Here is a 13,863-nt window from a genome sequence, read left to right as displayed (position 1 = left end):
CTGAAAACAAGACCAATATGCCTCGGTAAAATACAACTACACTTTTTACAAGTTTTGTGTTTTTGCTATCATCCGTATATTCAAAACGCTTAGTCTTTTCACACAACAGCAGCAGATGTCCATGCCTACAAGTAATAATATGCAATTATCTGACTTGGTGTTAGGACTAATGGGGGTAAAGTCCAATTTCTGAGCAAATAATTTATCAGAACAGTCCTGACGAAGGGTCTCGGCCCGAAACGTCGACTGTACCTCTTCCTAGAGATGCTGCCTGGCCTGCTGCGTTCACCAGCAACCTTGATGCGTGTTATCAGAACACGTGATTTTTTTTCTATTTAAAACTTCAGAAGGGAATTCGTACATTTGCAGTCATTTTCTTGACAAACAGCCTGCTGGAAAGGAGCTCTGTACTAAAGGTATACTGGAGAGGGGTGAGACATAGTTAAAAGGAGATGTGTGGTGTAATGTTTTTATACTCAGAGAGTGGGACAGGCTGCCAGAATGGCGGTGGAAACAGATAAAAAGAGACATTTAAGAGGCTGTTAAGACACTTGAACATGAAGGAAATGGAGGGATCTGGATCAGGTACAGGTAGGTGAGATTTTGTTTAATTCAGCATTGTGTTCAGTGCAGATACTGAGGGCCGAAAGGCTTGTTCCCATACTCTTCTATGTTCTCATGCTGTTGAATGGCTTTCTCCAGTGAACCACACAGCAGGGAAGGAAACAAGGATTGGGAGGGAATCAGGGAGGGAATCGGAGAGAGGAAATTGTTGTCAGAAAGGGTTTAATGTTGAACTTTAATGGGCATTGACCTGCTTTCCAGCAGGGACTATGTGAATAAAATGACTGATTTGAATTCAGGCTGTGGGTGCTTTCTGCAAACATACAAATTGTCATCTTAAGTTTTAAATAAGAAATTTAATCCACTTGTTATGACTCTGGGTTATGGGGGGGGGGAGGAGTCAATGGGTTTATTGTTTAGATCAGAGTTGCTGCAACCTTCGTCCATCTGCAAAAACCAGCGTACTGAAGTCAATTTTGGGAATTCTGTTGTAACAAGACATTAGCCCATGGGTTCTCATATGCGGTTCCTGACCCTTTGCCTGGATGGTGGCTTAGAAACATGCACTTAGAAACACCGATCACATGATCACATTATAACATTCGACAGGCAAATGACATCTACTCAGAGTGAAATGTAACAGGGAGTCACTGATCCAAAGAGTGGGACTTCAACTGGAAATAGGCACAAATACTTCAAGATACGTAGAAAACATTTTTTTTTGTTAAGCTTTGCACACAAGAAGGGCAGCCCCACTTTTACTGATCTTTATTTTGCATCTTCGTTCAGTTCACTAACGTGCTGTTCTCTTAAGACCAGGAACACCTTCAACAGCAAAGCAGAATCAGGACGCACAATAACTCGAGGCACTGAGACATTCAATAAGGACATTCAGTTGGGACTTTGAATTAACATTGTCATTGACTTGCTTTCCAGTGGGCAGTATGTGAATGAAATGACTGCTTTGAATTCAGGCTGTGGATACTTTCTGCAACTGAGCAAAGTTATCAATGAGCAAATGAGGCAGCATGGTAGCGTAACACCATTACAGCGCCATCAACCTGGGTTCAATTCTGCCACTGTCTAAGAGGAGTTTGTACGCTCTCCCCATGGCTTCGTGGGTTTCCACCGGGTGCTCCAATTTCCTCCCATAGTCCAAAGATGTATGGGTTCATACGCTAAGTGGGCAGATAGATATTATTAGGTAGCATGGGCTCGTTGAGCCTAAAGGTTCTATTATCATGCTGTATATCTAAATCTCTTGAAATTAAAACATAAGTGTTGAGGCACTTGATGAGGAAAGCATAAATTAATATCCACCAAAGGCTCTAAGTGATGCTTTCAGCAACTCCAGTTACAACTTGGCATAAACAACTTCTTAAAGAAAAGTGTGCCTCCCAATATTATGTACCATTTGACATTCAAAGTGTAAGAAAGAAAAGGTTGAAATTGTCCAACAGTGGGAGCTAATCCATTATGATGTTTCTGCACAATTCCTCTGCAATTTTACTGATTGATGCTACTGAGAATACAGCAGTCAAGAGGAATGTTCCATGGATCATACAGTAAGGTGCCTGCTTCCAATTATCACATAACTCAATTTCTACCAGTGAAGAAAGGTTTTTTCTTACCAAGGCACCACTCTTAAACAGATTAAGTGAAAACATTACTTTGAAGATGATGTAATTCCCTCTGACTCGGTCTTACTACCTGAACACTTTTGCAGATGAGAATTTTTTGACATTCTCCTAAATTGCTTCCCTCCTGTGCATTCAAGAATTGTATAGTGGCTTCACGGCTGTCCGATCTGCATAACCTCTCTTTAGTTCCTTGATACAGTATTTTCTAGGGACAACAGGTTGATTTTAGTGACAAGTTTTTTTGAGTGCTTCCAGGATGTCTCCTCCAGTAAATGTTGGCACATTACGAAAAGGGTGATCAAACTGATATCAAGCCATCTCAACATGTAGAAGGACAGATAGCCCAAAACTAAACCAAAAATGTGTAGTAAGTTAGGGTTTTTCTCTTTGTGGTAAAGAAAGATGAGAGTTGACTTGAGAGGTGATAAAAGACATAGATAGATTGGACAGTCAGACACTTTTATCCAGGGTGAAATTGGCTAATAGGAGAAGTATAATTTTAAGGCGATTGGAAGAATGTATAGGGGGATGTCAGAGATAAGTTTTATTTCATGGCTATCTGGAGAAGACGAATATCAGAGTTGTACTGTATATGCATACTTTGACAATAAAATGAACTTTTGAATTTTTAAAGTTTTTTTACACAGAGTGGTGAGTGTGTGGATCGCTCTGCCAGAGGTGGTGTTAAAGGCAGATATATTGGGGACATTTGAGAGACCCTTAGGTTGGTTCCTTAAGGTTGTTATAGCCAGGGATGGTAATGGGGACAAACTCTTGATACCTGTTAAATGCTCCCAATGGTGTGCGCCTCAAGTAGCCTCTGACAACCCAGTCCAACTCCTGGCCTTTACAGGTGGCTTAGCTACAAAGCTCGGCGGAACTGTTCTACTGACAGAAGGGGCAAAGATGGGTTACTGGCGCCTTCTGGCAGATGCAGCTCATCTAGGAGAAGGAAAACTCTGATCTCAAACCTCCGTTGCCTTGCGGCTATAGCCACTCATGGGGAACGCTTTGGGACTAAACCCCAAGGGAAAATTCCGGAGCTGGCGTCCCTAAGGCGGTCCTATATGAGATCAATGCTGACTGGCAGTTCCTGTTATGCTTCTGGTACCAAACTGTATCGATGTCTGCCGTTCCTTTGGGTTCATCTGATGCATGGAGAGGGGGAGCTTGCTACATGGGCAACAGCTTGCTCTCCGTATTGTACTACCCAGGCTTACATACCTAGACAGAGAGGACGCAATAACCACGGGCAACTGTGACCGACGGAGGCCTCAGATAGGCACACGGATGAAAAGAAAATGGAAGTCTATATGGAGGGTAGGGCTAGATTGATTTTAGAGTAGGTTATAAGGTTAGCACAACATCACGGGCCAAAGGGCCTGTACTGTTCAATGCTCTATTTAGGTTTTAATGGGTGCCTTGAAAGATTCCCGGGCTGCAAGATTGTCAACAAATGTATTTTTACTTTGTGGAGTGTAAAAGATGTGTGTCAGTTCTTTGGAAAGTATCAGTTGGAGCAACATGCACTTCTAGACCAGGAGGTGCTTACCAGCTGGATGAACTCCATTGCAGACTTGAAAATAGCTCAGAAATAAACCTAGAATATGTACAACTCATAGAATGAATCAAATAGCACTTCAAAACAAAATAGGAACAGCTACTGACACAACACAATGTGGCTTGAAATAACAGCATATAGAGCAGAAAGAGATAAATAAAAGTGGATGGAGAATGTGAGAGCAGTGAGAAAGAAAGAGGGAAGCTGGGGAGAAGAGTTGAAAGGGAGAAGGAAGACAATGTAAAATGGAGAGAACATGAACAGGTAGTTATAGGAACAGAGAATTGCTCCTGGAATCATACAACAAAAATCCAGTAATTAAAGACAGAAAACGCTGGAAATGGGTCGGCTGGTGGCACAATGACATCAGCGCTGGACTCTGGAACGAAGGTTCCCGGGTTCAAATCCCGTCGGGGCTGCTCCCAATTATGCTTTCCATCTGTGCCGGGTTGAGTGCTGAGATCGCAACTTGACCTCGTGAAATAAAGGGAAAAATACCGCAAAATGTCTGTGTGAGGGGTGGCGCGCCACACAGTCTCTCTCTCACTCAGTGCCTTGTAAAGGCATGAAAAAAGCCATCGTCCCGCCAACATTGCGCACGCATGGGTGCACACGCAAAACAAAAAGAAAACTCTGTAAACACCCAGTGGGTTAAGTTGAATCCATGGGAAAGTAAACAGAATTAACAATTTTATGTTGAGGATCCTTCATCAGGAGTTCATCCAGTAATTAACATTGACTTAGAGACAGCTGATTTCTTTGCTTGAGGCCACCTCAAAGCAGCTTGGAAGCAGCACTGAATCAGGTACATAAACACAAGAGATTCTGCTGACGCTGGAAATCCAGAGCAACACACTCAAAATGCTGGAGGAGCTCAGCAGGTCGGGCAGTAGAGTTGATATTTAGGGCCGAGGCTCAGGACCTGATGAAGGGTCCCAGACCAGACTGAGGACTTCCTATTTACTTTTCCAGAGATGCTGCCTGACAGCAGAGTTCCTCCAGCACTTTTTGTGTGCATTGCATTGAACCAGGTAGCTTGTGTTTTGGAAAGCTCAGACAAGAGTGACATTCTTCACGAAGGCTCATCTGAATTCAACTTTCATAGTGTTTTCTTAGAAGAACAAAACTATCCATTTTTAGCAACAGAGAATGAATAACAGCATTTACTGTAATGCACCAGAAGGTGGGGCTACTGCTATATATTTTAAAATGAAGCAGAGACAGTGAATGCTGTGTAGGATCAGGCAAAGGGCAGGGCGTGGATCTCCGAGACCCAGGTCCAGCCTTCCTCTTTGCAGACTCTGTTGGGCCATTTTCAACCACTTTTTTATTCAGAGCAGAATCTCTGTGTTTATATCTCTCATTCATACACATTGCCTACTCTTATTTCACAATCTCTTAACAGAAATGATCCAATAATTAGTTCTTAAGTACTGAATTCCCCAAGCAGCTGTGTTGTTTACATTACTCGATTCGAATTATTGAGCAATTGAATTTTGTTAAGTGGAAAGACGTCTTTGAATTATTGGAAATCAAAAAGGATTTCAATGACCATAGAATGGCTAAATAAATACAAATTAAAGGATTCTTTCTTGATTCACCTGCATAACTGCGAAATCCATTCGTATTTGCCTCCTTACCAGCAGACTCATTTCATAGATTATAATCTGATCTTTACTTTTAAAGGATCTTTGCCTATTACTAAAGCTACTATTATGAGTTTCAGTAATACGGTGACTAGCTGCTAACCTAGCAGCCAGAGCCTGCAGCATTGATCCAGACCTGAGTTTGAATGTCAGTGCCACAGTTGAAGGATTTCATAATTAAATAAATCTAGACATAACAGAAACACTCATTTCAGCAAAGTAAGCACAAAACCACTGGATTATAAACATACAAACCTGGAATAGGAATAGACAGTGTGTCTCCTCAAAATTGCTCCACCTCTTAATAAGATCATGGCCTATTGGATCGTACCCTCAACTCTGTATTTCTGAATACCTCTAGTAACCCTTGTTTACCAAGAATGAAGCTACTACCACCTCAATACGTCAAAGCTCTGCTTCCATTGCACTTTGAAGAAGAGAGTTCCCAAGACTGATGGGCCCTTTGAGAGAGAGAAAAAAAAATTGCCTCATCTCTTTTTTCAACAATATTGCTGGGACTTGAGGACCTGAGTTATGGGGTAAAGTTAAATGGGTTAGGACTTAATTCCCTGAAGATCTGATAACAAATAGACAAAATTATGAGAGGCATAGATAGGGTAAATGCAAGCAGGCATTTTCACTGAGGCTGGGTGAGACTAGAGGTCATAGGTTAAGGGTAAAGGAACCTGAGGGGCAAGATCTGGAAAGAGCTGCCGGAGGTAGTGATGGATGTGGGTTTGATTATAACATTTAAGAGAAATTTGGATAGTACATGGATGAGAGGGGTATAGAATGCTATGGTCTAGATAGAGGTTGATGGGACTGGGCAAAATAGCAGTTTGACACAGACTAGATGGGCCAAATGGCCTGTTTCTGTGCTATATTGTTCTATGACTATAATTCTTCCCTAAATAGGCAACCTTCCTAAGAGACTCAAGAACCCCTGGAGCTTGATTACCGAACAAGTGTTAATATCCTCTTTCATCTGGTCAATTCATGCACTTCAGGGGAAGAAACCTGCTGTTCTTATCCAGAACCGCCAATGTGGCTGACTAATCAGAGCCCTCTCAGTCAGGGCCAATAGGAATATCACATACAGAATGAATCAATAAATAAAATGAAAATCCTCGTACAGAAGGGTCTCTGAGGCTTATTTACAACATTGATACTGTGACACTCCTTGTGTGGGGGGGACAGCCGGCTCCTATATTTCCAATGACCAGCACTGTTTATGGTTCTTGTGTCAAAATGCTTTTGTAAGATTATGGTGGGAAGTTCCAGTGCATACAGAGAGTGGACCTTAGGATGATGGCGCCTAACGGCAAATCCTTCGCTTGCATCTTCGGAAACAGCTCTATTTCTATCTTCAATATCTCTTTTTTGCTTTCTCGGGGTTCTTTTGAAGACCCTGATCTGGGGTGACATGCTGACTTCGGTTCTCTGTGGAAATGGGGCCCGCTCTCAGGGCCTCGCGACCGGCCACCTTTCAATTTGCCCAGGACGCGGCCTGGAAGACGAGCACACCTTCAGAGTGCCGGATATTCGTGGCTCTGGAGGCGCTCGGACTCTAGGCCAGTGATGCCGCCTGGTGCGTCGTGGGAGACGGAAGATTGTGAGCAGCGAGCTGGCTGCTGGCTGTGTGCCCAGAGACCCAAGTTCTTTGGGCAGAGAACTTGGAAAAAACGATCCAACAGACTTTTAACACCATAAATCGGTGAGTTGTTTTATTATATCTCCCCTCTCACTGTGAAACGGGGACACCTCTTTTTCCCTTATTAGGGAGAGAGTGAGAGCCTGTGGTATGTCAAATTACCGGGTGAACAAATAGTCTTTGGGTACTCCATGATGCTTTGCTGCATGCTTGAATGCCCGGTGGAAGGTGCAGATGCTTTTTTTGCTGGTGGGGGGGGGGGGGGGGCTGTCGTTGCTTTGCTGCTGCTTATGCATGGCAGGGAGAGCCAGGGAGGGCCTTGGGGGTTCTCTGCTTTTGTGGATGGTTGCGAAGAAAAAGAATTTCAGGATTGATATTGTATACATTTCTCTGACATTAAATGTACCTATTGAAAAAACTATTTATTGTTACATTTTAGCTTGATTTATACAGTTATTTGCAGTCTCCCAGGCTGTGAAGCCACTGGAAGGGGCCAAGAAAGGTGCTCGACCACATCTCCAATGTGGTTTATCGGGTGTGCTTGCCTCAGCAGAAGAAGGCAGTCGTGCTGCTCCGGGACCACTGGCACCGTGTCAGTCTTGACCACCACTAACCCAGCGAGGCTGAAGAAAGGAAGTGACACTCTGGGTGTCCTGCATCTTGCTTCACACAAACAGGGCCTCCCCTGGAGGGGGCTCCAGAACCCCCAGTGCCCCAGGCGACAGCTGACACCTCGACAGCCTGCACCTGCAATTCTAATGACCAGCACTGTTCTTGTGTTAAAATACTTGTGTGGGGTTATGGTGGGAAGTTCCAGTTCATTTATTGTTACATTTTAGCTTGGGTTATACAGATATTTACTTGTGTATTTGTGGGTCACCCTAACTGTAACAGGGCTGTGTGATGGTCACCTCCCCCATCTGTTATGAGACTGGTTGGCTTCTCTCTCCAGGTCATGGTGCCCAGTCTGTTTTGTACTTATCACAACAAAAAGGTTGTTGACTTAACGAGCTTCCTCGTCTGTCATTATGAACCAAATGCTCACCACAATATATTAAATTCAACCAATATTATAGCGGAAGATAACATTCCAGTCCATGACAGTACAACCTCAGCTGGTCACACTTACACCCCTGTCAAAGACTACGCTCACTTAAGGGACATCCAACTGAAGGTCCAGTGAAAAAGTCCTGAGATTTGGATCTTATTTAAAGAGAACCAACAATGAAACAGGAATAATTTTTACAGGGTTTCTACAGGTCAACTGATAGTGGGCCTGATTGGAAAGAGCCTGTTGCCGTACCTATTTTTACCTTTAACAGGTCAAGGGCTGGGGACTTGTCCAACAAGAAGCAATGAAATCTAAATTAATATCTGTGAAGTTGCACATTGGTGAGTTGAACATTCTGAGATAGCTAAAACTAATTGTATCAAAATAAAATTGCCCCATTGATCTTTAAGCACTCAAAGTGTGATACCTCTTCAGTATAGCACAAAGGGAGTGGAGTGTCAACTTCAAAAGTTAAACTGACTTTCCCTTGAGTCAATGTAACTCTATAAAACAAAATCTGTGGCCAACTTTTGAATATATTTAGCCAATGTACATCCCTTGACAGATTCTGTTCCTGAATTTGTCATTCATCATGAGCTGTTAATGGGAATTTGCTCTCTACTATCCAACAATGAAGCAACTTTTTTTCACATCCATGCAGGATTCAATCTTCGTAGGAGAAAAAAACTTCCTAAGTCCCCTCAGTATTGACCAAAGTCTTTTTTCTCTCTGTTTAAATTTTGACTGTGGTCAATGTAAACAGAATCATACCTGGCTTATGTGCATGGTGGTGTCACAGGTCAAAGGTCGTGCTGATGTGAGGTCATTGGAACCTAGGAGGGTGGATATTATTCCGTTCTGGTCCACCTTTCTGATCATGGTTCCATCCACAAAATACATCAGACCATTTTTGTCAATGGCAATTCCTGTTAACAAGAAATACAAATCACTGTGACATAGACACTGAAAATAGGAACTAAATGACACAGCTTTTGCTTGACTTTTTATAGCCATTTTTTTTACACAGTTATTAAGTTAAACAAATGCCTTACAGCAGAAAAAACACACAGAGGTTAGGGTGAGGAAGAGGGCAGAGAAGTATTGGAAGGTTTTATCTGAACAGTGCTGTAACAGGGCTTCCACAATCCGTGGCCTTCTGTATCTAACAAAGTGGCCTTCTGCTACTGTAGCCCATCCACTCCAAGGTTCAAAGTGTTCCGTGTGTTCAGAGATGCTCTTCTGCACACCACTGATGTAGGGTGTGGTTATCTGAGTTACTGTCATCATCCAATCAGTTTGAATCAATTTGCTCATTCTTCTCTGATCTCTCTCAATAACAAGGCATTTTTCCTCACAGACCTGCCCCATAATGGATGTTTTTTTTTGTTTTATGCAGCATTCTCTGTAAACTCTAGAGACTGTTGTGTGTGAAAAGGCCAGGAGATCTTGCAGTTTCTGAGATACTCAAATCATCCCACCTGGCACCAACAATCATGCTACGGTCAACCACAACTGAACCTCTTGCAACACAAACAAAATGCTGGAAGAACTCAGCAGGCCAGGCAGCATCTATGGAAAAGTGTAAATAGTCAATGTTTGGGCCTGAAATGTCGACTGTACTCTTTTCCATAGATGTTGCCTGGCCTGCTGATTTCCTTCAGCGTTTTGTGCATGCTGCTTTGGATTTCCAGCATCTGCAGATTTTCTTGTGTTTGTGGAACTGAACCTCTTGACCATGTCTGCACGAGTTGCTGCCACATGATTGGCTGATTAGATACTTGCATAAATAAGCAGGTGTGCAGAAGCACCTTATGAAGTGGCTACTGAGTGCATACGCTTTGTACAAGGTACCTGATAAACCAACAAACATTTTTCGATGTCTGCCATTCCATTTGCCTGACAATCTTCCAGCACTCTGTTTTCTGTTTTAGACTTTGGAAGAATCACCTTAGTGCTTACTGTATTCTGTCCAATCATAAGACTCCCTTTCAACACAGAGGCTCTCAAGATGCTGATGTGAAACACGAAGCTCCCTCGTTAAGAGATCCTCATTTATCGCACTAAATTTGCTCTAAGTGTAGTCCCACTGTGACTTCCTACTCTTTCATGTCATGGGACATTCAATGGAGCACAGAGCTCATTTATAAGCAACAACAAGGCTTTACTTGGCAAACACAAAAAAATTCTACACCAGGAATTTAAAGTCACAAGATCTGCTTCTGTTTATAGCCGTGTGTATAAGACATGCTTACATGCCCTTTGTTTTTTTCCACCAATCACCTCACAGCTCCTCACTTCATCCTTCCTCCCCTCTCCAGCTACCTTCCTCTTAACTTGGCTTCACATATCACCTGCCAGTTCACTTTCCCCTCCTCCCATCTTCTTGTTCCTTTCCAGTCCTGACCCGCTGAGTTAGAAGCATAGAAACATAGAAAATAGGTGCAGGAGTAGGCCATTCGGCCCTTCGAGCCTGCACCGCCATTTATTATGATCATGGCTGATCATCCAACTCAGAACACCGCCCCAGCCTTCCCTCCATACCCCCTGACCCCCGTAGCCACAAGGGCCATATCTAACTCCCTCTTAAATATAGCCAATGAACTGGCCTCAACTGTTTCCTGTGGCAGAGAATTCCACAGATTCACCACTCTCTGTGTGAAGAAGTTTTTCCTAATCTCAGTCCTAAAAGGCTTCCCCCCATCCTCAAACTGTGACCCCTCGTTCTGGACTTCCCCAACATCGGGAACAATCTTCCTGCATCTAGCTTGTCCAATACCTTTAGGATTTTATACGTTTCAATCAGATCCCCCCTCAATCTTCTAAATTCCAGCGAGTACAAGCCCAGTTCATCCAGTCTTTCTTCATATGAAAGTCCTGCCATCCCAGGAATCAATCTGGTGAACCTTCTCTGTACTCCCTCTATGGCAAGGATGTCTTTCCTCAGATTAGGGGACCAAAACTGCAATTTACCTAACACCACTTCCCTACTAACATGTATTTCGCTCAGTTCCTCCATCTCACTGGACCCTCTGTCCCCTACTATTTCTGGAAGATTATTTATGTCCTCCTTAGTGAAGACAGAACCAAAGTAATTATTCAATTGGTCTGCCATGTCCTTGCTCCCCATAATCAATTCACCTGTTTCTGTCTGCAGGGGACCTACATTTGTCTTTACCAGTCTTTTCCTTTTTACATATCTATAAAAGCTTTTACAGTCTGTTTTTATGTTCCCTGCCAGTTTTCTCTCATAATCTTTTTTCCCCTTCCTAATTAAGCCCCTTGTCCTCCTCTGCTGAACTCTGAATTTCTCCCAGTCCTCAGGTGAGCCACTTTCTCTGGCTAATTTGTATGCTTCTTCTTTGGAATTGATACTATCCCTAATTTCTCTTGTCAGCCACGGGTGCACTACCTTCCTTGATTTATTCTTTTGCCAAACTGGGATGAACAATTGTTGTAGTTCATCCATGCGATCTTTAAATGCTTGCCATTGCATATCCACCGTCAATCCTTTAAGTGTCATTTGCCAGTCTACCTTAGCTAATTCACGTCTCATGCCTTCAAAGTTACCCCTCTTTAAGTTCAGAACCTTTGTTTCTGAATTAACTATGTCACTCTCCATCTTAATGAAGAATTCCACCATATTATGGTCACTCTTACCCAAGGGGCCTCTCATGACAAGATTGCTAATTAACCCTTCCTCATTGCTCAAAACCCAGTCCAGAATAGCCTGCTCTCTAGTTGGTTCCTCGACATGTTGGTTCAAAAAACCATCCCGCATACATTCCAAGAAATCCTCTTCCTTAGCACCTTTACCAATTTGGTTCACCCAATCTACATGTAGATTGAAGTCACCCATTATAACTGCTGTTCCTTTATTGCACACATTTCTAATTTCCTGTTTAATACCATCTCCGACCTCACTACTACTGTTAGGTGGCCTGTACACAACTCCCACCAGCGTCTTCTGCCTCTTAGTGTTACGCAGCTCTACCCATATCGATTCCACATCTTCCCGGCTTATGTCCTTCCTTTCTATTGCGTTAATCTCTTCTTTAACCAGCAACGACACCCCACCTCCCCTTCCTTCATGTTGCTCCAACATTTTGTACATTTCATTCTGCAGTTTCTATATACATTATTTTTTTTTGAAATTGTCGTCACTAATCTATGAATGCTTCTATCTGTGGGTGTACACATACAGTACATTTCTCTATTTGTTGTGCAACCTACCTTTTGGACTCATCAGCGAAGCCTCAACAGCCTTGCCTCCATCGCCACATCGGGCCTCATCGAATGGTAGGCACTGTTCTCCAGTCCCTGCCACCACTTCAGAGTTTGCCGTCACATCTTTGGTACCAGTCAACGACTTGGGATGATAGATCCTCCTGGTATTGGTATCGGAGATGTACAGGTCCCCAGTGACAGGGTCAGTTGCTAGGAAATATCGGTGTGCTGGGTTATTGCTGCAAAAAGAACATTTTTGTTTATGGCAGCAGAAATGAAACGGTGAATGGCGTTGAATCCAAATGACTAATGGGTTATTGGGATACAAAATGATATTGTTAAGGATAGGTACGAAAAAGTGAACCACTCCATATTGGAGTGCAAAATGTTACCCCGGTGTCTTTTATAATGTTCTGAGGAATATTTTAGTTTGTCCTACAGTAAAGAGGAGACTGAGAACTAATTAAAGGACAGGCTAAATGCAGGTGCTTTAATCATTTCACCACCTACTAGTCTAACCTCAGAGACACCAGAGTGTTCATTACAGCCATCCACACATAGAATGACAGCGAGAAGCCATTAAGAGCAGTGGTTTAAGAACTCCCACTGAGTAAATTCATTTAACAAATCATTATTTTTCTCCAGACAAGTCCTATTCTGCAAATTCACCTGCTCAGAACACTGGGTATATTCACAGAGGATCAGTGATTTTGTTCATATATCTGAGTTCTGAAAAACGGGTTAAAAACAGAACTGTGGTGTGAATGCGATAACAGCTGTACCATTAGATGAGCCTTGAAATGAAGGTTTTAGTCCTTATTTTTGGTTTAGTTATGAAGTGCCAATTTGAGTTTTGCAAAACTGGGACATTCTTGGTCATTAATAACCACACTCAAGAGGGATATATCAACTTTTGGCCTCTGCAAAGCACAACTAAGTCAGTATCAATAACAATTACAGGCTTTACCAGAATTAATTTCTATTCTCCATTTTATTTCGAACAAACAGATTCTGTTTCGCATCCTTTTCCTACCCATTTACAGTTGCAGTCTTTTACCCTTGCTCTATCTTTTATATAAAAAAACAAATTTCACAAACAATTGGATTGGTCAGTAGTTTACAGCAGCCACATGCAAACCACTCAGAGCGCCACAAAAATTAAGTGAAGGAACTATGTAAATTGTACACGGCTAACAATTGTTAAATTGCGGTTGAAGTCCCAACGTCTGTGCCTACAAATCCAAATCCGAGTCGGCTGGAGAATGAAGAAGATGGCCTGTCTTGAGAGTTGGAGGTCTGTGGGGGTGAGAGGGAGGAAGGGGGCTTGTTTTAGCTGTTGTTGTTTCGTTGCTTGCTGTACTGTGTTGTTCTGCTCAGCATTGTGGTATGCTATATTGGCGCCAGAATGTGTGGCAATGCTTGTGGGCTGCCTCCAGCACTGACTCAGGTGTGTTGGTTGTTGGTACAAATATGCACTTTACTGTATGTATCGATGTACTTGTGATAAATAAACTTGAATCTTGAAT

General features: G+C 42.7%; 1 protein-coding gene across 11 annotated transcripts in view; it reads right to left on the bottom strand.

Annotated features, from left to right (window-relative positions):
* LOC140197572 (teneurin-3-like) overlaps positions 1–13,863 on the bottom strand; it is a 2,811,066-nt gene that overhangs the window by 37,062 nt on the left and 2,760,141 nt on the right. For all 11 annotated transcript variants that reach the window (XM_072257693.1, XM_072257692.1, XM_072257694.1 and 8 more), the window contains 2 exons: positions 12,344–12,576; positions 8,885–9,039 (listed from right to left, as the gene is read on the bottom strand). In XM_072257693.1, the coding sequence (XP_072113794.1) occupies positions 8,885–9,039; positions 12,344–12,576 (388 nt within the window). The remainder of the gene's footprint in view (positions 1–8,884; positions 9,040–12,343; positions 12,577–13,863) is intronic.

The sequence above is a fragment of the Mobula birostris genome, chromosome 5 (genome assembly GCF_030028105.1).
Source record: "Mobula birostris isolate sMobBir1 chromosome 5, sMobBir1.hap1, whole genome shotgun sequence".
NCBI classification, from domain to species: Eukaryota; Metazoa; Chordata; class Chondrichthyes; order Myliobatiformes; family Myliobatidae; genus Mobula; species Mobula birostris.
This window is presented reverse-complemented; position numbering and strand designations above follow the sequence as displayed.